The sequence below is a fragment of the Salvelinus sp. IW2-2015 genome, unplaced genomic scaffold, assembly GCF_002910315.2.
Source record: "Salvelinus sp. IW2-2015 unplaced genomic scaffold, ASM291031v2 Un_scaffold1753, whole genome shotgun sequence".
In the NCBI taxonomy this organism is placed as follows: Eukaryota; Metazoa; Chordata; class Actinopteri; order Salmoniformes; family Salmonidae; genus Salvelinus; species Salvelinus sp. IW2-2015.
The window spans coordinates 42,030-62,536 of NW_019943134.1; the positions used below are offsets into that span (position 1 = coordinate 42,030).

The 20,507-nt window shown below is 54.7% G+C and overlaps 4 protein-coding genes across 4 annotated transcripts in view; 1 reads left to right on the forward strand and 3 right to left on the reverse strand.

Annotated features, from left to right (window-relative positions):
* The window catches only part of LOC112071871 (B-cell receptor-associated protein 29), a 17,147-nt gene extending 9,163 nt beyond the window's left edge, over positions 1 to 7,984 (forward strand). Inside the window, 6 exon segments of the mRNA XM_070439544.1 lie at positions 5 to 177; positions 500 to 596; positions 5,584 to 5,642; positions 5,644 to 5,661; positions 5,663 to 5,686; positions 7,943 to 7,984. Coding sequence (XP_070295645.1) covers positions 5 to 177; positions 500 to 596; positions 5,584 to 5,642; positions 5,644 to 5,661; positions 5,663 to 5,686; positions 7,943 to 7,984 — 413 coding nt within the window.
* Positions 7,985 to 9,751: 1,767 nt separating this feature from the next.
* Positions 9,752 to 10,438, reverse strand: LOC112071872 (uncharacterized). The gene is made up of 2 exons (XM_024139304.2): positions 10,203 to 10,438; positions 9,752 to 10,010 (listed from the first exon to the last, which is right to left on the reverse strand). The coding sequence occupies exons 1-2, from the start codon at positions 10,436 to 10,438 to the stop codon at positions 9,752 to 9,754; spliced, it is 495 nt and encodes a 164-aa protein (XP_023995072.2).
* Positions 10,439 to 10,829: 391 nt separating this feature from the next.
* Positions 10,830 to 15,896, reverse strand: LOC139024655 (uncharacterized). Its single transcript, XM_070439546.1, has 3 exons — positions 15,761 to 15,896; positions 12,386 to 13,528; positions 10,830 to 11,161 (listed from the first exon to the last, which is right to left on the reverse strand). The coding sequence occupies exons 1-3, from the start codon at positions 15,894 to 15,896 to the stop codon at positions 10,830 to 10,832; spliced, it is 1,611 nt and encodes a 536-aa protein (XP_070295647.1).
* Positions 15,897 to 19,558: 3,662 nt separating this feature from the next.
* Positions 19,559 to 20,245, reverse strand: LOC139024656 (uncharacterized). The gene is made up of 2 exons (XM_070439547.1): positions 20,010 to 20,245; positions 19,559 to 19,817 (listed from the first exon to the last, which is right to left on the reverse strand). The coding sequence occupies exons 1-2, from the start codon at positions 20,243 to 20,245 to the stop codon at positions 19,559 to 19,561; spliced, it is 495 nt and encodes a 164-aa protein (XP_070295648.1).
* Between the last annotated feature and the right edge of the window lie 262 nt (positions 20,246 to 20,507).

The following is a 20,507-nucleotide window of genomic DNA, read 5'->3' on the forward strand; positions in this document are numbered from 1 at the left end:
GGGTTAGTGTGTCACTCATTTATCACTTCTTGCCCCTGTAGTGTGATGCGGCGTGTGGTGACTCTGATAAACCAGGTGGCCATCGCTACGGTAACAGGGACCAGCCTGCAAACCCAGGCGGAGAGCGCTAATCAGGCAGCCAAGAAGTACCAGGAGGACAACCTGCTTCTGAAACAGGTGAACACCAGAGTCAGGAAGAGGGCCTGGAAGGGACATTATCATTATCTACAGTAGAGAGTCGATAGTCATCTCTCGTGGAAGACTTAAAACATAGTTACAAATGTTTAACAAACTTAAGCGAGCCAAGGAGTTGTGAAGGGTATTTTTGTCAGATGATGGAATTGTTGTGTTTCTTGTTTGTGTGCACTTTACTGCACCATTATGTCACCATGTGATGTACGAAATTGTTTTCCTAACCGACAAATAAACCATTCATTCTTTCATGAGAACATTTACCTCCCAATACAATAACTAATGTAAGAAAGTGCTGTCTGCTCAGGCTCTGCTGGATGAGGAGAAAAACACAACTGCAGGCAAACGGCTACTGAGGAAGGAGGCAGAGAAGTTGATGGAGGAGCTGAAGACTGCAGAGGATGGTGGGTAATCAGGAAGTGAATCAAGAATTGAACGGTTTAATGTTTACTTAGCATTTTTTTTTTATTAACTGAATTTAAATGGAATTGAACTCCAAACCTGTCTTCAAATCAAGTTTTGTTTGTCACATAAACTAACAGCTTCATAAACTAACAGTGAAGTGCTTACTTACGGGCAGTGGTGGAAAAAGAACCCAACTGTCAGACTTGAGTAAAAGGAAAGATACCTTAATAGAAAATTACTCAAGTAAAAGTGAGTCACCCAGTAAAATACTACTTGAGTAAAAGTATTTGGTTCTAAATATACTGAACTATCAAAAGTAAATTTAATTGCTAAAATATACTTTAGTTTCCAAAGTCAAAGTAATATAAATTCCTTATATTAAGCAAACCAGATGGCGCCAATTTCTTGTTTTTTTAATTTAAGGAAAGCCAGGGGCACACTCCAACACTCAGACATAATTTACAAAAGAAGCATGTCTGTTTAGTGAGTCCGCCTGATCAGAGGCAGTAGGGATGACCAGGGATATTCTCTTGATAAGTGTGGGAATTGGACCCTTTTCCTGTCCTGCTAAGCATTCAAAATGTAACAAGTACTTTTGGGTGTCGGGGAAAATGTATGGAGTAAAAAGTAAATTATTTTCTTGTAGTGAAGTAAAAGTAAATGTTGTCAAAAATATAAATAGTCAAGTAAAGCATAGATACCCCCCAAAAAGTAGTASTTTAAAGTATTTTTACTTCAGTACACCACTGTTTACGGGCCATTCCCAACAATGCAAAGAGAACAATATAGACAAGAGGAATAAATAAACAWTGACGATAACTTGGCTATATACACAAGGTACCAGTCCTGRGTTGATGTGCAGGGGTACGAGGTAATTGAGGTAGATATGTACATATAGGTAGGGGTCTAGCATAGGGCTGTTGTGGTGACTGTATTACCACCACACCGGTGATCACGAGACATGAAGTTAAATTCCACGTGACCATTTAGCCACAGTAATTGGGTCTCTCCAAGCTCTGATGCTGCTGATCGTCATTAGTAACCTACCAAACGTGCTAACTGCCTAGTACTCAGCACTCATTTGTCCCTCTAATCACTCTGACATCAATGCAAATGTTTCAAAAATCTAATCAAACACTCAATGAGAGCCCATAAGCTCATGTTGCGCAACATTTCTATAGGCTATGAAATTGCGCGAGAAAACAGAGTGATGGCCTCTATTAAAAAGAGGAGGATCTTATCAGCTTTCTATAGGCTAGTCCTACTACATTTAATTCTCAACTTTCCTAATGCCAAGCACATTCCTTATATTTTCAATGGAAGTATAGCCTACCTGGCTGGCATGAAAATGAACCACGGGAAAAGGGTTCTCCATTCGCTATTTAAGTCCAGAGATGACATGTATTTTTCCCCGCCTCCATTTCAAGACAGGTGCATAATAATAGTCCATTCTAAAATAAAAACAAATTTCACACATTTATTATATGTAAAGACAATATTAAATCAGGAATAGTCTGATGGGTGCCAATATTAGCCTATCACTTATCAAATCATAGTCGTACATCTCATGTAGCCTAGCCTATAAGCCTATATGTTTTGATAAGGTTTGTATCACAACTAAAGTGGCCAAATAACTTAAAATTAAGCACATTAATCCGTGTTACAAAGGGTGTAGAGCCTAACTGGCATACATAAGCAGCGCGTGAGTTTCAAGTTTGGGGAAGATCATTTTTACAATAAAAATATACCTTTATAAGGTCACACGCATAATCACATTGGTGTTTTCCCGCTATTGGAACATTTGCGCTTATAGCTACTGCCGTGAGTGCATTGCTGCACTTATAATGTGAAGAAATAGCCTAATAGTTTATCACATTTTAAGCTAAACGTTCTGATCTGTTGCGTCAGTCTCATTGTGCAAAAATATTTGTTTTATGCTAGTGGTTGTATTAATTTGAGATCTATCGCATCCCACAACTGTCCCAGACTATGTTTAGAATATTTTTTTCTCACACAGAATCAACTTTTGTCCTATGGAGGATAGTAGATTGACATAGGYTAGTGCTTTTGCTGTTCGTTAGGCCTACTCATCTTGTTGGCTGACAAAAAGTCAATRTGGACAGTTCTTCCAATATCTTCAATATGCACTTCGGAATTGGACACGGGCAGTTGTGTTCCCGAAGTGTCTGTCTTCACTTGTAGCCTGTGAGATAGACCCGATCAATTGATGGAGAGCCATGTGAGTGAGAGGTGCTTCGGAGCACACAGCACTCAGGGAGAAGGGAACAAACGCCAGGAAATTCGAGGCTTGTCAAATTGTGAATGAGAGACTGATGAAGTGTGTACAGCCTCTGCAAAAAACAAAGCAGAGCTCATGCCTTTCAAGCGACTTTTTTCAAATCATCAACAGAATCGCATTATGCAGCCTTACAATGTATTAAAAATCAAAACATATATCCCAACGTTTATAGAGCGACTACAGTTACATTAATAACTCTAAATTAAGCATATARGAGTACCAATTTATTTGTTAAACGCTCAACACAGAATAGCCACATGTGCACACTACCTCAAATCGTTTGGAGAAAATATCCTTTCTATTTTATTCAGCTTTGTTCAATTGTATTCTTCAAACTATAAAATAATACCACGGAATTCTAAGCAAGTCTTGTCTGCTAAATGAACTAGTGTTGTCACGCTCTGACCTGAGATATCTCTGTTTTCTTTATATTTTGGTGAGGTCAGGGTGTGACGAGGGTGAGTATGCTAGTTTTTKYCTTGTCTAGGGTTTTTGTATGTCTAGAGGTTTTTGTAGGTCTAGGTATTTTGTATGTCTATGGTGGCCTGATATGGTTTCCCAATCAGAGGCAGCTGTTTATCGTTGTCTCTGATTGGGGATAATATTTAGGTAGCCATTTTCCCTTTTGTGTTCGTGGGTTCTTGTCTATGTGTAGTTGCCTGACAGCACTCATTTGTATAGCTTCACGTGTCGTTTTGTTATTTTGGTTAGTTTGTTCAGTGTTTCATTCTTATTATATTAAAGAATGTAYGCATACCACGCTGCGCCTTGGTCCGATTCATACGACGAACGTGACAAGTGTAGCCCACAGCCGTATGGTATAGCCAGATCAGGATGTAACATAAGGACGACTAAGAGTATGCTATTCTGTTCTWCTGAAATACATTTTCTTCATATCATGTATCTTCAGACCTGTCTAAAATAAATAATATATTTATTGTGAAGGTGGAGGTGGAGGCTATATTACATGGATTTATTAGACCTTTTAGATCAGGGGTGTCAAACTCAAATACCCAGTGGGCCAAAATGTAAAACCTGAACAAAGTCGCGGGCCAACATTGAACAAATGAACCTTTTAATATGGACCCAAACAAGTTTTGCTTTAACATTGAATATGGAACAAGCATCGCTTATTACCATACAATATATCATTTAATAGTGGAGACATGCAAAATCGAATTTCAAATGAAAAAACACATCAATGGCATTCATTTATTAAATAAATAAAATGTAAATAAAAATCGTATGCCTCTTTTCTATTTGCAGCCTTCTGATTTAAATACCAAAATAAACTTTTTCCACTGGCTAATAATTTTACAAATAAAATGATGAATTAAATCAAAACGCATTCAAGCCCATGCCTTGTAGCAAGAAAAAAGTGCACAAGAAAAACGTAAATTATTGCACACTGATCTAATCTGATGTGCCCAACCAGATACCTGGCATCTCTTCTTGGATGCTATTTCATCAATGTCTGGGCTCAGGCTCTGAGCTGAAGAATCCTCAGTATCGAGCGAATGTGTTCATTCAGTCAGACGTCTCCTGTGAGTTGTTTTGGTCATCTTCATCGAGGAGAAAAGTTCTCGCATAGATAATGTGCTGCCGAACATGGAGAGCATCTGAAATCTTTTTCCCTTTTCCATCAGCTGGTCATACAGATTGGTGGCAAGATCACATGTGCGATCAGCTACTGTGTTCCTGCTCAGGCTCACGTTTGAAAATGCTTGCTTTTTTCTCTGGGCATACGAGGTCACAAACTTCTCATCATGCACTTTTTCGAACTCTCCCCTCATAAAAGGGCCGGGCTGATTTTGCGATCTCTGCTGCCATATATAACTAGCCTTTACAGCAGCCTCACTTTGTGATGTGGCTTTTTTGAACATATTCTGTTGTGAAACCAAACTTCTTTTCATCTCCTCTACTTTCTGGCTCCTTTGAGTGCATGTCCAGGTCCTTGTATTTGTCATGGTGTTTCGTTTCATATGTCGTCTAATGTTGTACTCCTTACTTACAGCCACGTTGACTCCACAAACAAGACAAACAGGTTTGTCTTTTACATATGTAACAGATATTCTGCCTCCCACTTGTCCAGAAAAGCTCTTTTTTCTGCCTTTCTTTTCGCGATTTTTGGGAAGGGATAGCGCGCTGACGGTGTAGCGTCTATGTTGCTATGACTACTGTCACAGAGGAGAGGCGTTTCCTGGGTCCTGTCCTGATTGGCGCGCGAAAACAAAACAGCAGAGCATAATGGATTCGTAGTATTAGCGGTGAATGCGCTGTATAATACTGGCGGGCCAGCTCTATAGTAAATTTTGGTATTGTCTCGCGGGCCAAATATAGATTACCTTCTCCGCGGGCCAATATTTGGCCCGCGGGCGAAAGTTTCGACCCATGTTTTAGATGTTCCAAAGGTCTGCAATCAGTGCTTGTAGGCCACTGATGTGTGGAAGCGAGGAGATGCTAAATGTTAATGTTAATTAACAGTCAATTACCGTGAGACAGACAGTTAATTCTTGACAACCACTGGCTGACGAACTTTTGTGACCTCCACAGCCCTAGTCTAGCACATCAGAATAATAGCTTAACTTTTGCATAGTAGGCTGTTGTATCCAATTTCAAAGACCGTTGTTATTGTATATACATCTACACGTCAGTATACGTGAGTGAAGTGTGTGTTGTCTGTGCAGCTGTGCGTAAGTCTAACGCTGAGGTGGAGGCCATGAAGAGGCAGGCTAACGGTCGTACAAAAGGAGTATGACAGACTGTTTGACAGAGCACAACGAACTACAGGTAATACACACACACGCGGCATGCTCACTCAACACAGTCTTATAGAACTAACCTTGTGGGGACACACAATTCAGTCCCATTAAAAAACCCTATTTCCCTTACCCCTAACCGTAAACCGTACCCTTATCCTTAACCTAACCCTAACCTTAACATTAATCCTAACCCTAGCTCCTATCCTTAACCGTAACCCTAACCTTAACCCCAAACCTTACCCCTAACCCTAGCTCCTATCCTAAACCCTAAACCTAATTCAACCTTAAACCTAATTCTAACTAAACCTAATTCTAATCCAAATCTAATTCTAACCTTAAACCTAATCTCTAACCTTAACCTAAATTCTAACCTTAAACCTAATTCTAACCTTAACCTAAATTCATACCTTAAACCTAATTCTAACCTTAAACCTAATTCTAACCTTAAACTAATTCTAACCTTAAACTAATCTAACCTTAACACCCTAACCTTAAACCCTAATTCTACACCTTAAACCTAATTCTACACCTTAAACTTAATTCTAAACCTTAAAAACCTATAATTCTAACCTTAAACCTAATTCTAACCTTAAACCTAATTTACTTAAACTAATTCCTTAACCTAAAACCTTTAATCTAACCTTAACTTAACCTTAACCTTAATTCTACCTAACCTATTTCTAACCGTAACCCTAGACCTCCTTGTGGGACCAATAAAATATCCCCAGTTGGGTAAAATGTTTGTTCATTTACCATTCTTGTGGGGACTTCTGTTCACAAAGTATTAAACATGTCCACACACACCACACCACACCAAGTTTTCACACCAAAAACACACACACCACACACACCACACACACACACACACACACACCACACACACACACACACAACACACACACACACACACACACAACACACACACACACACACACACACAACACACACACACACACACACACACACACACACAGCGACACAGACACACGTCAATGCATCATGGTAAGCATATTTGTGATTGATCCCCCCCCCAATAAATTAATCACAAATAACTTTTCACCAACATTGATAGGACTGATTTCACCACTTGACTGTCTATTTTGTTCATTACTATTTTGAAATGCAGAATCTTCAGGGTGGAGCTGGACACAAGAAGGAGCAATAAGGACTGGATCCAAATCGTTGATCCAGATGACTAGTGTCAAAGACAGAAGGTAGCCAGCCACAATGACTTCCCATGGATACCAGCTATTCAGCTGAGCAACTCTTCATTCATCTCTGTCTTATCTATACTGTACTGTGCATGGGGAAAAAGGTACAGTTATTCAACACTTGTTATTCAATGTATCCACGTGCATTTTTATATTTTAACTAAGATAGGGAGCTAAAATTGAGTCGTGTTTGAAGAAGGAACAGAGGATTTTGTGTCTGTAAACGTATGGTCTTAAATTCCTTCTCTGGAGCTCATGTAATGTCCTTGGTTAATTGCTTTGCCGTTTTAAATCATAGTATAGTATATTAGTACTTTAAAGTGTAATACTTGTATCGTATATACTCAAAGTGCATTATGCTAATATGCAGAGCATTCAGCTTATGAAATGCAAAATCCTGTTTTACATCTGTACCAAGTGGGCAAAACTGGTTGAAATAATGTCACTGTTTACAACCAGAACTGGTTACGTGGAGGGTATACCCTCAGATCAACTGTGAATATGTTTTTGCTGAGTACCATGAAGTGGCATGATCCTCTTGTGTTCAAAGATTAAAAGACAAACATTTGAAGAAATCCAACGTTTGAGGCATTATGTACAGTATAAGGAAAGCACAAACTGAAGAGGTAATTTAGGTGAGATGTGGGAAGACAGGACAGGTAATGTAGGAAGACAGGACATGTATTGTAGATGAGATGTGGGAAGACAGGACAGGGAATGTAGTTGCTTCTATTAGTTCTTACTTTCTATCTGCAAAATGGCAGTTCTGATACAGCCCTGCCTTTATTGAAAGGCAGCCAATCCAATCGTTTCTGTTCCAGATACAACCCTCCTTTAGTCGAAGGCAGCCAATCCAATAGTTTCTGTTCCAGATACACCCTCCTTTAGTCGAGGGCAGCCAATCCATAGTTTCTGTTCCAGATACAACCCTCCCTTTTAGTCGAAGGCAGCCAATCCAATCGTTTCTGTTCCAGATACAACCTCCCTTTAGCGATAGGCATGCAATCAATCGTTTCTTTCCAAGATACAACCATCTTCGTTGACGCGTCAACAAATCCAATACCTTATCGCAGGGAAGGGAGATCGAGGTTGACAGAGATTGGGTGGTGGACTAAGGGAGTGTATCTGGAGAGATGGTTTGCTTGGTCGGCTGAGGAGGATCGGGGGCTGCCTGACGACTAAAGGTGGGGGGAGGGTGCGAGGGAGGTGTGAGGAAGAACGGTGTGGGCTGCGAAGAAGTGTTGGCGGATCGAGGTGGGGGAAAGCGGGGGGGGGGGCCGTGGGGGTCGGGCAAGTGAGGATGCGAAATGGCGGGCCGAGAAGAGCGATATGGGGAGTAGGAGTGGTCGGCTTGGGTGGGATTCGAGAGGTGGAGGTGGGAGGGGGAGGGGTATGCTTAGTCAAAGAAAAACTTGAAAGTTGTTGGGTGGGCGAGGAAGTGGGGGGGGGGAGGGGTTGTGTGCGTGGGGAAGGTTGGGAGTAGCGGGGGGGCTGGGGGGCTTTCTAGGGGTTTGAGGGGAGGGAACACGGTCATTCTTTTGGTGCGGGGGAGGGTGGGGTGCACGATTTAAATTGCACAGCATGAGGGTGGGTTGAAGGGCACGAAGGCGCGGTGGGTATTTTAAGACTTCCTGATGTATTCAACAATGGTTGCTAGTGGGGGGGGGAGGCGACAGTGTGGTGAGGGGGTGGTGGTGGGTGGGTTGAGAGGAAAGGGTGGGGATGAGGCGGCGAAGGGGATCGGGATAGTGGGGGCGTAGGGGGTGGTGTTTGGAGTGAGGGTGGGTGCGGGATGTGGGGAAGCTGTGGAGGGGGGAGAGGATTGGAGCGAGATGGTCGGAGTATTGGCGTGGGGTTTGGGGAGGGCGTAGGGGGTGATAGAGCGAGTGCGGTGCGGGTTGAGGTAGGGCAAGAGAGGTGAGTGGTGACAGTGAGGGCAGGTGAGAAGGGTATGGTCGTCTTCCACATCGCGCGTGGCGGCTGGTGGCGGGGTCCTGGACGCGGGTGGGGGTGGTAGGTGCGGGGCGCTGCGGAGTGCGGGGGGAGGGAGGTGTGCGTGTGGGGTGCGGTGGGGGCGATCGGGTGAGCCGTGGTGGAGAGGGCGCCCACATCATCTACGATCTTGTCCTGTCTTCCCACATCTCATCTACAATAATGGGCGGGGAGAGGTGTGCGGACGGAGTCGGGCGGTGGGCGTGGGAGCGAGTGGTGAGGTGCAGAGGGTCGTGGGGGGTGGGGGGGGGGGGGGGGGGGGGGGGCGGGGGGGGGGGGGGGGGGGGGGGGTCGTGGGGCGCGCGCATCTACAATAGGGGGTGCGGGGAGGGGCGGGCGTGGGTGTAGGTGGGGGGTGGTCATCTGGGTGGGGCGGACGGGAGGGGCGGCGGGCGAGCGGGTACGGGTGTGAGCGGGGGGGGGTTGGCGAGTGTTGGGGGGGCTGAGGTGGCGGCGTGGCGGATGCGGGGAGGGTGTGCTGGGGGCCGGGGTGGCATGGGTGGGCGTGAGGGGTTGAGGGTGGTGCGGTGTGTCCTGTCGGCGGGGTGGGAGGCGTGGGGGGGCGGTGGTCGGGGTGGGGAGGGAGGCGGGGGGGGTATGGGCGGGTGCGTGCGTGGGGGGTGGGCAGGCGAGGGGCTGTGGCGGACAATTCGGGGGTGCGGCGGTTCGTAGTCGGGGGTGGTGGGAGGGGAGTTGGCGGTCTCGGGGTGCTGGGCAGCTAACTGTCCTGGTCTTCCCATTCATCTACGATACTGGGCGGGCATCTAGGAGCGTGGGTCGGGCGTAGCGGAGGCGGGGGTGGGTCGGTTCGCGCTGAGGTCGATGTAGGGTTGTCGCGGTTTGTGGGCCTGCGAGTGCGGTTGGTGGCGCGTGAGGGGAGTGCATCGTTGTCAGTGCAGGGTGGCGGAGCGGGTGTGGTGGTTGGCGAGATCGGATCGAGCAGGGGGTGGGCATTCGCGGCTTGCGCGTGGGGGCGGGGGGAGGGGGGTGTGGGGGGCTGTGTGCCGGGGCGGGTGGGGCTGTCGTGGGGTGAGGGGGGGTGATGGCGGCGTGTGCCGAGAGGGGGGGTCAGGGAGGGGGGTTGTCGCGGGGGTGTGGCGAAGGAGGGGGCGGAGCGGTGCGCGCGTCGGGTGCGGGTGTTGTGTTGTGCTGGGGCGGAGTGGGAGGGGGTTTGGTGCGTGAGAGGATGCGGGGGGGGGGGGAGGGGTGGGGGGGGGGGGCGGGGGGGTGGGGAGGTGGGGGCGGACGGGGGGGGTGGGGGAGGGGGGGAGGGAGAGGGCGGGGGATTAGGCGAGGGAGAGAGGAGGTAAAGGAAGTAGCATGGAACGGGGATTGGCAGACGGGGGGCGGAGGGGAGAGAGGGGGAAGGTGGGTGAGACGTGGGGCTGTGGGGGCAGAGGGGGTGGAGGTGGGGGGGCCGGTTGTCCGAGCGGAGTGTGGGGAAGGCGAGAGAGGTGGCTTGGGCGTGGTGTGGTGTCGAAGGGGGTGCCGCCGGGTGTGGCAGGGGAGGGTGAGGAGGGAGTGGGGGTGGTGAGGCTATCGTGGGAGTTATGTGGGAGTGGAGAATATGCTTCCATGATGTGTGACGTGTGTGGGGTGGTGTGGGGGTGGTGTGGGGTGGTGGGGGGGGTGGGGTGGGGTGGGGGGGGGTGTGGTGGGTGGTGTGGGTTGGAGGGAGTGGGTGAAGGGCGGGGAGGGAGGGTACCCAACTGGGGATACTTTATTGGGTCCCAAGGTGGAGCGGTGAGGTTAGAATTAGTGGGTGTGGGTTGGTGAGGTTTGTGAGAGATGTGAAGTGTGGTGTGGGAGAGGTGTGGTGGAGGGGTAGGGGTGGGGGGAGGGGTGAGGAGTGGGGTGAGGGAGAGTTTAGAGGCAAGTGGGGGGTGGTTGTAAGGTTAAGGTTTGTAGAATTGTTAGGAGTTTGGGTTGAGGGGGGGTGTGGAGGGTTAGAATTTAGGGGGAAGGTGGTTAGGGTGGGGGTGATGTGGTGTGGAGGAAGGGGAGGGCTGGAGGGGGTGGGGGCGGGGGGGAGGGGAGGGTGGGGTGGGGGGTGGTGTGTCGGGAACAGGTCGGCTGTGGGCTCGTGGGGCAGGGCGACAGGACACTGCGCGGGGAGAGGGGGGCGGAGGGGGTAGCGCTGTGGGGCGCGGCGGAGTGGGAGTCGGTGTCTGGGGGGACGTGGGGAGGAGGTGGGTGAGGGGCGTGCGAGGCGCGGAGGAGGTGGGTATGAGTGGGCGGGGCAGAGGGCCGCCAGTATGCGTGAGAGAGATCGGGGGGCGCGGTGGGGGGGGCGGGAGAGGCTGAGGCAGAGCGTGTGCGGCGGGGAAGAAAGGCAGAAAAAGGAAGCTTTCTGCGACAAGTGGGCGGAGAATATCTGTTTTACGTTTGGAGAGCAAAGGTGGTCGGTTGGTCAACGGAGGGTGAGGAGAAGGCACGCGCATGGGACATGACTCAAAGGGGAGGAGATGAAAGAGAAGTGTTGTTTTCCAGCAAGAAGTGTGTGAAGGACATCGAGGGAAGGGTGTTGGGGGGAGCGGGGAGAGGGGGGGGTGGGTAGTGGCAGAGAGGGGAGACGGGGCCGGGGTGGGGGGGGGGGGGGGGGGTTGGGGGGGGGGGGGGGGTGGGGGGGGGGGGGGGGGGGGGGGGGGGGGGGGGGGGGGGGGGGGGGGGGGGGGGGGTTGGGGGGGGGGGGTGGGGGGGGGGGGGGGGGGGGGGGGGGGGTGGGGGGGGGGGGGGGTGGGGGGAGGGGGGGGGGGGGGGGGGGGGGGGGGAGGGTGGACAAGAGCTGGTGGTGTCAGGAGGGGGCCGTGCGGTTGAGGTGCGCTGTGAAGAGACCGAGAGTGCAGACGGTGGGACGTGAACGTTCGGGCCGAGGGGAAGAGCTGGGGCGGAGGGGGCGGGTGGGTGGGTGCGTGCTACAGGAATGTTGATGGGTGTGGAATTTGTTAGGTGGAAAGGGTAGAGTGGGCCAGTTTGGTGCCAGGATGTGGTCAGTTTGGTGGGGTATTGGTGAGGGAGTGGGTGTGAATGGAAGAAAGAAGTGGGGGAGGCGCTTGTGTGAGGGGGTGGGTATGTGGGCGGGAAAGGTGAGGTGTGGGAGGCGGGGTGAGTAGTTTGATGGGAGTGGGGTGAGGGGGGAGAGAGGGTGGTGTGGAGAGTGCTGGCGGTGGGGGGGGGGGTGGGGGGGCGTAGGGGTAGGGGAGGGAGGGAAGGGGAGGGCGGGCTGGGCAGGACGTAGGGGGGGGGGGGGGGAACCGGAGGAAGGGGTGACGGGTATAGAGGAGCGGGCGCACCATGCAGGACGAGTAGCGGGTGAGAGAGAGGGGGCGTGGGGCGCGTGGGGAGGAGAGGGGGAGTCGTGGAGGTGGGGCGAGTGCGGTGGCGGACGGAGTGAGGGGGAGGTAGGAGCAAGTGGGGGGTATCGGTGTGGGTGGGGGTGGGTACGTGCTAGAGGTTGGGGATGGTTGGATTTGTGTGTGGTGGGGGGGGGTGAGTTGGGAGGGGCGTGGCGGTGTGGGACGCACTGGGGGCGAGAGTTGGGAGGGGGCTGCGTGGAGTGCTGGAGGAGGGGCACTCGCGGCGGTTGGTCGTGGTCAGGGACAGGCGCGACGGCGGAGGAGGGAGGGGGAGAGACTGGGTGATTGGACTTGCGTGGGGGGGGGGGGCGGGGGGGGGGGGCGCGGGCGGGGGGGGCAGGGAGTAGAGGGAAAGGGAGGGGTGTGCGGACAGAGGAGAAAGAGTTGTCGAGTGTGTGGGACGGGCGTAGAGGTGTATGGCCGCTGGAGGTGGGGAGGAGTTGAGGTGAGGGTTGTGTGCAACGGGGCAAGTGGCGGCGGGGGGAAAAAGGATGGTGTGTGGGAGGGGTGGGGGAAATGGGTGGAAGGGGGGACGCGCTGCTTTATTATGCAGTAGGCGGCTGGGTGGATAGAGTTTTGAGATTTGGGCGGGGGATGTTATAGTGAGGAGGGTGTGTGGGAATAGGCAGTGTGTTGAGGGACAAGGGGAGGTCTCAAGTGGTTGGTGGGGGTGGGTGTGGTGAGGGGGTATGGGGCGTGCGGGGGACGAGTGTGTGGGGAGCTTAAATGAGGGGGCGCATGGGGCGGGCGTGCGATGGTTGTGTAGGCTGGGTGAGGGGGGAGGAGTGGGGGTGGGAGGAGTGGGGCGCCGGAGAGGAGGGGAGGGGTGTCCATGTGCGGGTGGGAGGATGAGGTGGGTGGGGTCCGATTGGTGGGGGCAGGGAGGCGAGTGGGGGGAGAGGAGGGATGGAGGCAGGGGAGGGAGGGTGGTGGGGGGGCCGGGGGGTGGAGTGAGGTGAGTGGGGGGCCTGGGAGAGGGGTGGCAACTGTGTGAGGTGAGGCGGGGAGGGCTGGGCCGGTGGTGGTGAGGTCGGGGGGAGCGGGAGAGTGGTGCGTGGCGAGGGGGTAGGAGGAGGGGGAAGGGGAGTGGGTGGGGGAGTGGGGGAGGGGCGGGGTTGGGTGTCTGAGGGTTAGAGGGGGGCTGGGGGGGGGGCTGCGCAGGGGGATGGAGAGAGGCGGGGGCGGAGTGAAGGGGAGGTGTGGTGGGGGGTGGCTGGAGTTGGCAAGGGGGGATGGGGGAGGGGTGAGTGTAGTGGGGCTTGGAGGTGGGGAGGAGGTGTGGGGGAGGAGGTGGTGAGCTGGATTTGCTCTCTGGGAGGGGGTGGGGGGTGGGGAGGGGGGGCGAGGATTGGGGGGAGGGGGGGTGGAGGTGGTTGGTGTGTGTGGAGTGGGGGGGTGTGGGAGGAGGCAGGGGAGGAGGGGGGGAGGGGGGGTGGGAGGGGGGGGGGCGGGGGCAAGAGGTGCGGGGGTTGTTGGGTGGTGCGAGAGTGGAGCGGGGTGGGCGTTGCGGAGGGAGGGCGGGGGGTTGGGAGGGGGTGATTAGGGTGGTGAGCGGAGGGTGCAGAGATGGGCGGGAGGGGCGGGCACGTGTTGGACGGGGGGGAAGGGGGGGGTGGTGAGCGGGCGGGGTGCGGTTGAGAGGAGGGGGACGGTTGGGGAGTTTGGAGGGGGGGGGGTGGGGGTCGCGGGGGGTTGGTCGGGTGAGTGTGGGGGGGGGGTGGGAGGGTGGGGGGTTGGGTGGTGGGGTGGTGGTGGGGTGGGATATGGGGGAGCGGGGGGTTGAGTGGGCGATTGTGAGGTTTGGGAGGGGCGCGGGGGGGGGTGTGGGGTTTGGAGGGTGTGGTGGGCTGTGGGGGGGTGTTTGCGGTGGGTGGGTTAGTGTGTGGGGTGGGGTGTGGGTGGGGAGAAGGGGCGGGGGCTTGGGAGGCGAGGCAGGGGGGGGGGGGGGGGGGGGGGGGCGGGTGGGGCGAAGGGCGGAGGGCTGAATACATTTGGGTGGGGTGGGGGGGGGTGCTGAAGAGAATGAGGGTGGGGGGGGTGGGGGGTATTGGCGGCGGGGGGGCCGGGGGGGGGGGGGGCCGGTGAGGGGGCCGGGGGGAGAGAGAATGGGGTGGATGGGTGGGGCTTTGAAGGGGGAGGGGGGGGGGGGGGGGGGGGGGGGGGTGTGGGGGGGGGGCGGGGATGGGTGTGAGGGGGGGGGTGGAGAGCGAGGAAAGCGGAGGGGAGTCTGTACCATACAATGTACATAACAAATCGGGTGTCGTGAGTTCGCGGCGTGGTGGATGCGGGGAGGGTGTTGGGTGTCGTTAGTGGGATGAGGAGAGGGGTCAGAGGGGGGGAAAAAGTGCGCAGAGAAGAGTGGCGAGTGGGAAGTGGGGGCGGGGTAGTGTCGGTGGGGGGCAGTGGTGGGGGAGATCAGCGAAGGGGGAGGCGGGGGCGAGGAGGGGGGGCGGGGTGGTGAGGTGAGCGAGGGAAGGTGGTGGGGGAGGGGGGGGGGAGAGGAGTTTTGGTGGCCGCGTGGGGGGGGTGGGAATGGGTTGTTGCAGGGGGGGGGTGGGGTGTGCAGGGGGGAGAGGGTGGTTTGTGGGGAGGAGTGGAGGGGGGGGGGGGGGGTTGATGCGGGGCCACTTTTTGGGGGTGGTGGGAGGGGGGCGGGTTTGCATCTCTGCTGCCACTATCAGGGTAGGTGGGCGGGTGGAGTGGGTTGTGGGGGTGTGGAGGTGGAGGGTGTGTGGTGTGGCGGTGGTTGGTGATGTGTTGGGTGGGAGGTGGGGTGCGCTGAGTGGTCACCACGTGACTCGCCTATCTAGGGGAGGGGCAGTGCTGCGTGCGGGGCGGGTGCGGGGGGGGAGAGGGGGGTAGGGGGGCGGGGTCGGCAGGCGGGGGTCGCCGCAAACAACACAGAGAGGGTGGAGGGCGTGGCCTGGGGGGGGGGGGCGAGTGAGGTGAGCTGGGCCCAAAGGTGGGCGGGGGGGCGCGGGAGGGGGCGGGGGGGGGGGTTGGCGTGGTCGGAGTTCAAAGGTCTGCAGTGGGATGGGGGGGAGCGGGAGGGGGGTGTGTGGGGGGGAGGGGGTGCAGTGACGGGAGACGCGGGGGGGGGGTGGAGGGGGGGGGTGGGTGTCCGAGGGTGGGGTGATGTGGGAGGGGGGTGGAGGGGGGGGCGCACGTGAGGGGGGGGGGGGGGGAGAGTGTTGTGGCGCGGGGGGGCGGGGGCGGGCGGGGGGTGGCGGGGGGGGGGGGGTGGGGGGGGGGGGGGGGGGGGGGGGGGGACAACTACAGGTAATGGGGCGCGGGGGCGGGGGGGAGGCGGAGGTTGGGGTTGTGGTGGCGGGGGGCGGGTGGGGAGGGGAGCGAGGAAGACGCCTGGGGACATATGGGGGCGGTGGGTGGGGAGAGCGGGGTGGGAGGAGGCGCGAGTGGGGAGTAAGGGGGGGTGTGGGGGGAAACGTGGAGGCGAGGGGGTGGCCGTGCGGTCGTTGAGGGGAGGGTGGCGGGAGGTGGGTGGGGGGGAGGGCGTTGGGGTTAGGGAGGACTATTGCTAACTTAAGGGTGGTTTGGGAGGGTGAAGATTCCTCCTTAAACCTAAGGGGACTGGCGGGGAGGGTGTGCTGATAACAGGGGGTGCGGGGCCAGGTGGGCCGGTGAAGGTGTGTGTCGAGGTGGGTGTGCGGGAGGACATGTCCACCACACAACCACGGGGCGAGGGGGCGGGGGGGGGGGGGGGGGGCACACACACAACAGGACAGGTATTGTAGATGAGATGTGGGAAGACAGGACAGGTATTGTAGATGAGATGTGGGAAGACAGGACATGGGATACTGTTTGTTTTGAAAAATAACTGTATTTTCATTGTTAAAATGATTAAGCACACTAGTGACTTTTTTGTTTGTTTGAAATACCAACTTTTCAAATACTCAAGGTAGTCAAATATAGGCAATTGTTTATAAAAAAAAAACTAAAGGCAATTGTTTATTTTGATATACAAACACAGGTCTCAGAAAACGATTAATACTTGAAAGTATTTGAATATATGAAAGTTATTTGAAAACAAAAAAAAAACATTTATTTGATGGCTGACAGATATTTTATGAAGAACCAAAAACTACAACAGTTAGTAGAATTAGATCATTAGCAGATGAATTGGAAAAAAATACATTTAAAGATGCCAAAACATTAACATGTATTGATCTAAATAATGGAASTAATGTAAACCAAACAGATATTTAGATAGATCTAGGCAATTGTTTATAAGGGACATGGACTCATCTCAACATTAGAGTGGAAACACTTTTTCATTTTCAAAAKAACTTAAAATACATTTTCATAATGAGTGACATAAGGTAATGTCTTGACATCAAGTTCTTATAAACATTTAGTTACTTTGTGATTATTACTACAATAGCAACATTGTTGATACATAGGATAGGTCTTTAGAAATAATGGGAGTTATTACACAAGTGGAATAAGGAACAGTCACGATTGCTTTCGTGTACAGTAGTTACAAAACCACTCAGCTCATTGCTGTGCAATTTAAATGTGATTACCAAAGTATTATGCATTATGCTAATGAAATGTTGCTCTAAAAAGAATGACCGTGTTGTTACACAGGCTCAATAACAGTTTAATATGACTGAGAAAGCTCACAACAACTGTTCAACTATGGCTGTTAAGTGTAAGGGGACTAAATATCCCMAAACAGCCTTCTTGAATCAATGACAGACAAATAGCTGGRAAATYATGTTCATTTGTATTCTAAGTAAACTATCCCTTTAAAGATGGTATAGTGTGTGTTTTGAAAACAAGAACCTTGACATGGACAAAGAGGTTATTCAAAGGTGTTTTTTTGCTAAGCATCCAACTCCATCTGTTTGCAATGTTTACAAATKGCTTTTCATTTCTCTGCAGTATTTTCAGGTGTCATAATATGAATTGCAACATTCAACCTTTTCAGTGGTATGTTGAAAGAGCCATGCAGTAATTAATTGTCATAACCTATTCATATTTATCTGTATAAAATATCGTTGGTTGGTTTGACTTCGTTATGTACACCTGGGGTATGCTCAGGAGAATGGACATTTACAGAATGTTCAGATAGAAATGTATTGTGTAGATCAAATATGACTGTCAGATAGATTGGAATGGAATAGGAGATTGTATTTGCTCTATTTTGCTTCTATTAGTTCTTACTTTCTATCTGCAAAATGGCAGTTCTGATACGCCCCTGCCTTTAGTTGAAGGCAGCCAATCCAATCGTTTCTGTTTCCAGATACAACCCTCCTTTAGTCGAAAGGGCAGCCAATCCAATAGTTTCCTCTGTTCTCAGGATACTAACCCTCCTTTTTAGTCGCAGGGCAAGCCAATCCATAGTTTTCTGTTTCCAGATACAACCCTCCCTTTTAGTCGAAAGGCAGCCATCCAATCGTTTTCTGTTTCCAGATACAACCTCCCTTTACAGCGATAGGCAGCAATCAATTCGTTTCTTTCCAGATACAACCATCTCGGCTCAAACAACAACAATCGGGGGAGAGGGGGAGAGGGAGGGTGGGTGGGACAGAGATTGGGTGGTGGACTAAGGGAGTGTATCTGGAGAGATGGTTTGCTTGGTCGGCTGAGGAGGATCGGGGGCTGCCTGACGACTAAAGGTGGGGGGAGGGTGCGAGGGAGGTGTGAGGAAGAACGGTGTGGGCTGCGAAGAAGTGTTGGCGGATCGAGGTGGGGGAAAGCGGGGGGGGGGGCCGTGGGGGTCGGGCAAGTGAGGATGCGAAATGGCGGGCCGAGAAGAGCGATATGGGGAGTAGGAGTGGTCGGCTTGGGTGGGATTCGAGAGGTGGAGGTGGGAGGGGGAGGGGTATGCTTAGTCAAAGAAAAACTTGAAAGTTGTTGGGTGGGCGAGGAAGTGGGGGGGGGGAGGGGTTGTGTGCGTGGGGAAGGTTGGGAGTAGCGGGGGGGCTGGGGGGCTTTCTAGGGGTTTGAGGGGAGGGAACACGGTCATTCTTTTGGTGCGGGGGAGGGTGGGGTGCACGATTTAAATTGCACAGCATGAGGGTGGGTTGAAGGGCACGAAGGCGCGGTGGGTATTTTAAGACTTCCTGATGTATTCAACAATGGTTGCTAGTGGGGGGGGGAGGCGACAGTGTGGTGAGGGGGTGGTGGTGGGTGGGTTGAGAGGAAAGGGTGGGGATGAGGCGGCGAAGGGGATCGGGATAGTGGGGGCGTAGGGGGTGGTGTTTGGAGTGAGGGTGGGTGCGGGATGTGGGGAAGCTGTGGAGGGGGGAGAGGATTGGAGCGAGATGGTCGGAGTATTGGCGTGGGGTTTGGGGAGGGCGTAGGGGGTGATAGAGCGAGTGCGGTGCGGGTTGAGGTAGGGCAAGAGAGGTGAGTGGTGACAGTGAGGGCAGGTGAGAAGGGTATGGTCGTCTTCCACATCGCGCGTGGCGGCTGGTGGCGGGGTCCTGGACGCGGGTGGGGGTGGTAGGTGCGGGGCGCTGCGGAGTGCGGGGGGAGGGAGGTGTGCGTGTGGGGTGCGGTGGGGGCGATCGGGTGAGCCGTGGTGGAGAGGGCGCCCACATCATCTACGATCCTTGTCCTGTCTTCCCACATCTCATCTACAATAATGGGCGGGGAGAGGTGTGCGGACGGAGTCGGGCGGTGGGCGTGGGAGCGAGTGGTGAGGTGCAGAGGGTCGTGGGGGGTGGGGGGGGGGGGGGGGGGGGGGGGCGGGGGGGGGGGGGGGGGGGGGGGGTCGTGGGGCGCGCGCATCTACAATAGGGGGTGCGGGGAGGGGCGGGCGTGGGTGTAGGTGGGGGGTGGTCATCTGGGTGGGGCGGACGGGAGGGGCGGCGGGCGAGCGGGTACGGGTGTGAGCGGGGGGGGGTTGGCGAGTGTTGGGGGGGCTGAGGTGGCGGCGTGGCGGATGCGGGGAGGGTGTGCTGGGGGCCGGGGTGGCATGGGTGGGCGTGAGGGGTTGAGGGTGGTGCGGTGTGTCCTGTCGGCGGGGTGGGAGGCGTGGGGGGGCGGTGGTCGGGGTGGGGAGGGAGGCGGGGGGGGTATGGGCGGGTGCGTGCGTGGGGGGTGGGCAGGCGAGGGGCTGTGGCGGACAATTCGGGGGTGCGGCGGTTCGTAGTCGGGGGTGGTGGGAGGGGAGTTGGCGGTCTCGGGGTGCTGGGCAGCTAACTGTCCTGGTCTTCCCATTCATCTACGATACTGGGCGGGCATCTAGGAGCGTGGGTCGGGCGTAGCGGAGGCGGGGGTGGGTCGGTTCGCGCTGAGGTCGATGTAGGGTTGTCGCGGTTTGTGGGCCTGCGAGTGCGGTTGGTGGCGCGTGAGGGGAGTGCATCGTTGTCAGTGCAGGGTGGCGGAGCGGGTGTGGTGGTTGGCGAGATCGGATCGAGCAGGGGGTGGGCATTCGCGGCTTGCGCGTGGGGGCGGGGGGAGGGGGGTGTGGGGGGCTGTGTGCCGGGGCGGGTGGGGCTGTCGTGGGGTGAGGGGGGGTGATGGCGGCGTGTGCCGAGAGGGGGGGTCAGGGAGGGGGGTTGTCGCGGGGGTGTGGCGAAGGAGGGGGCGGAGCGGTGCGCGCGTCGGGTGCGGGTGTTGTGTTGTGCTGGGGCGGAGTGGGAGGGGGTTTGGTGCGTGAGAGGATGCGGGGGGGGGGGGAGGGGTGGGGGGGGGGGGCGGGGGGGTGGGGAGGTGGGGGCGGACGGGGGGGGTGGGGGAGGGGGGGAGGGAGAGGGCGGGGGATTAGGCGAGGGAGAGAGGAGGTAAAGGAAGTAGCATGGAACGGGGATTGGCAGACGGGGGGCGGAGGGGAGAGAGGGGGAAGGTGGGTGAGACGTGGGGCTGTGGGGGCAGAGGGGGTGGAGGTGGGGGGGCCGGTTGTCCGAGCGGAGTGTGGGGAAGGCGAGAGAGGTGGCTTGGGCGTGGTGTGGTGTCGAAGGGGGTGCCGCCGGGTGTGGCAGGGGAGGGTGAGGAGGGAGTGGGGGTGGTGAGGCTATCGTGGGAGTTATGTGGGAGTGGAGAATATGCTTCCATGATGTGTGACGTGTGTGGGGTGGTGTGGGGGTGGTGTGGGGTGGTGGGGGGGGTGGGGTGGGGTGGGGGGGGGTGTGGTGGGTGGTGTGGGTTGGAGGGAGTGGGTGAAGGGCGGGGAGGGAGGGTACCCAACTGGGGATACTTTATTGGGTCCCAAGGTGGAGCGGTGAGGTTAGAATTAGTGGGTGTGGGTTGGTGAGGTTTGTGAGAGATGTGAAGTGTGGTGTGGGAGAGGTGTGGTGGAGGGGTAGGGGTGGGGGGA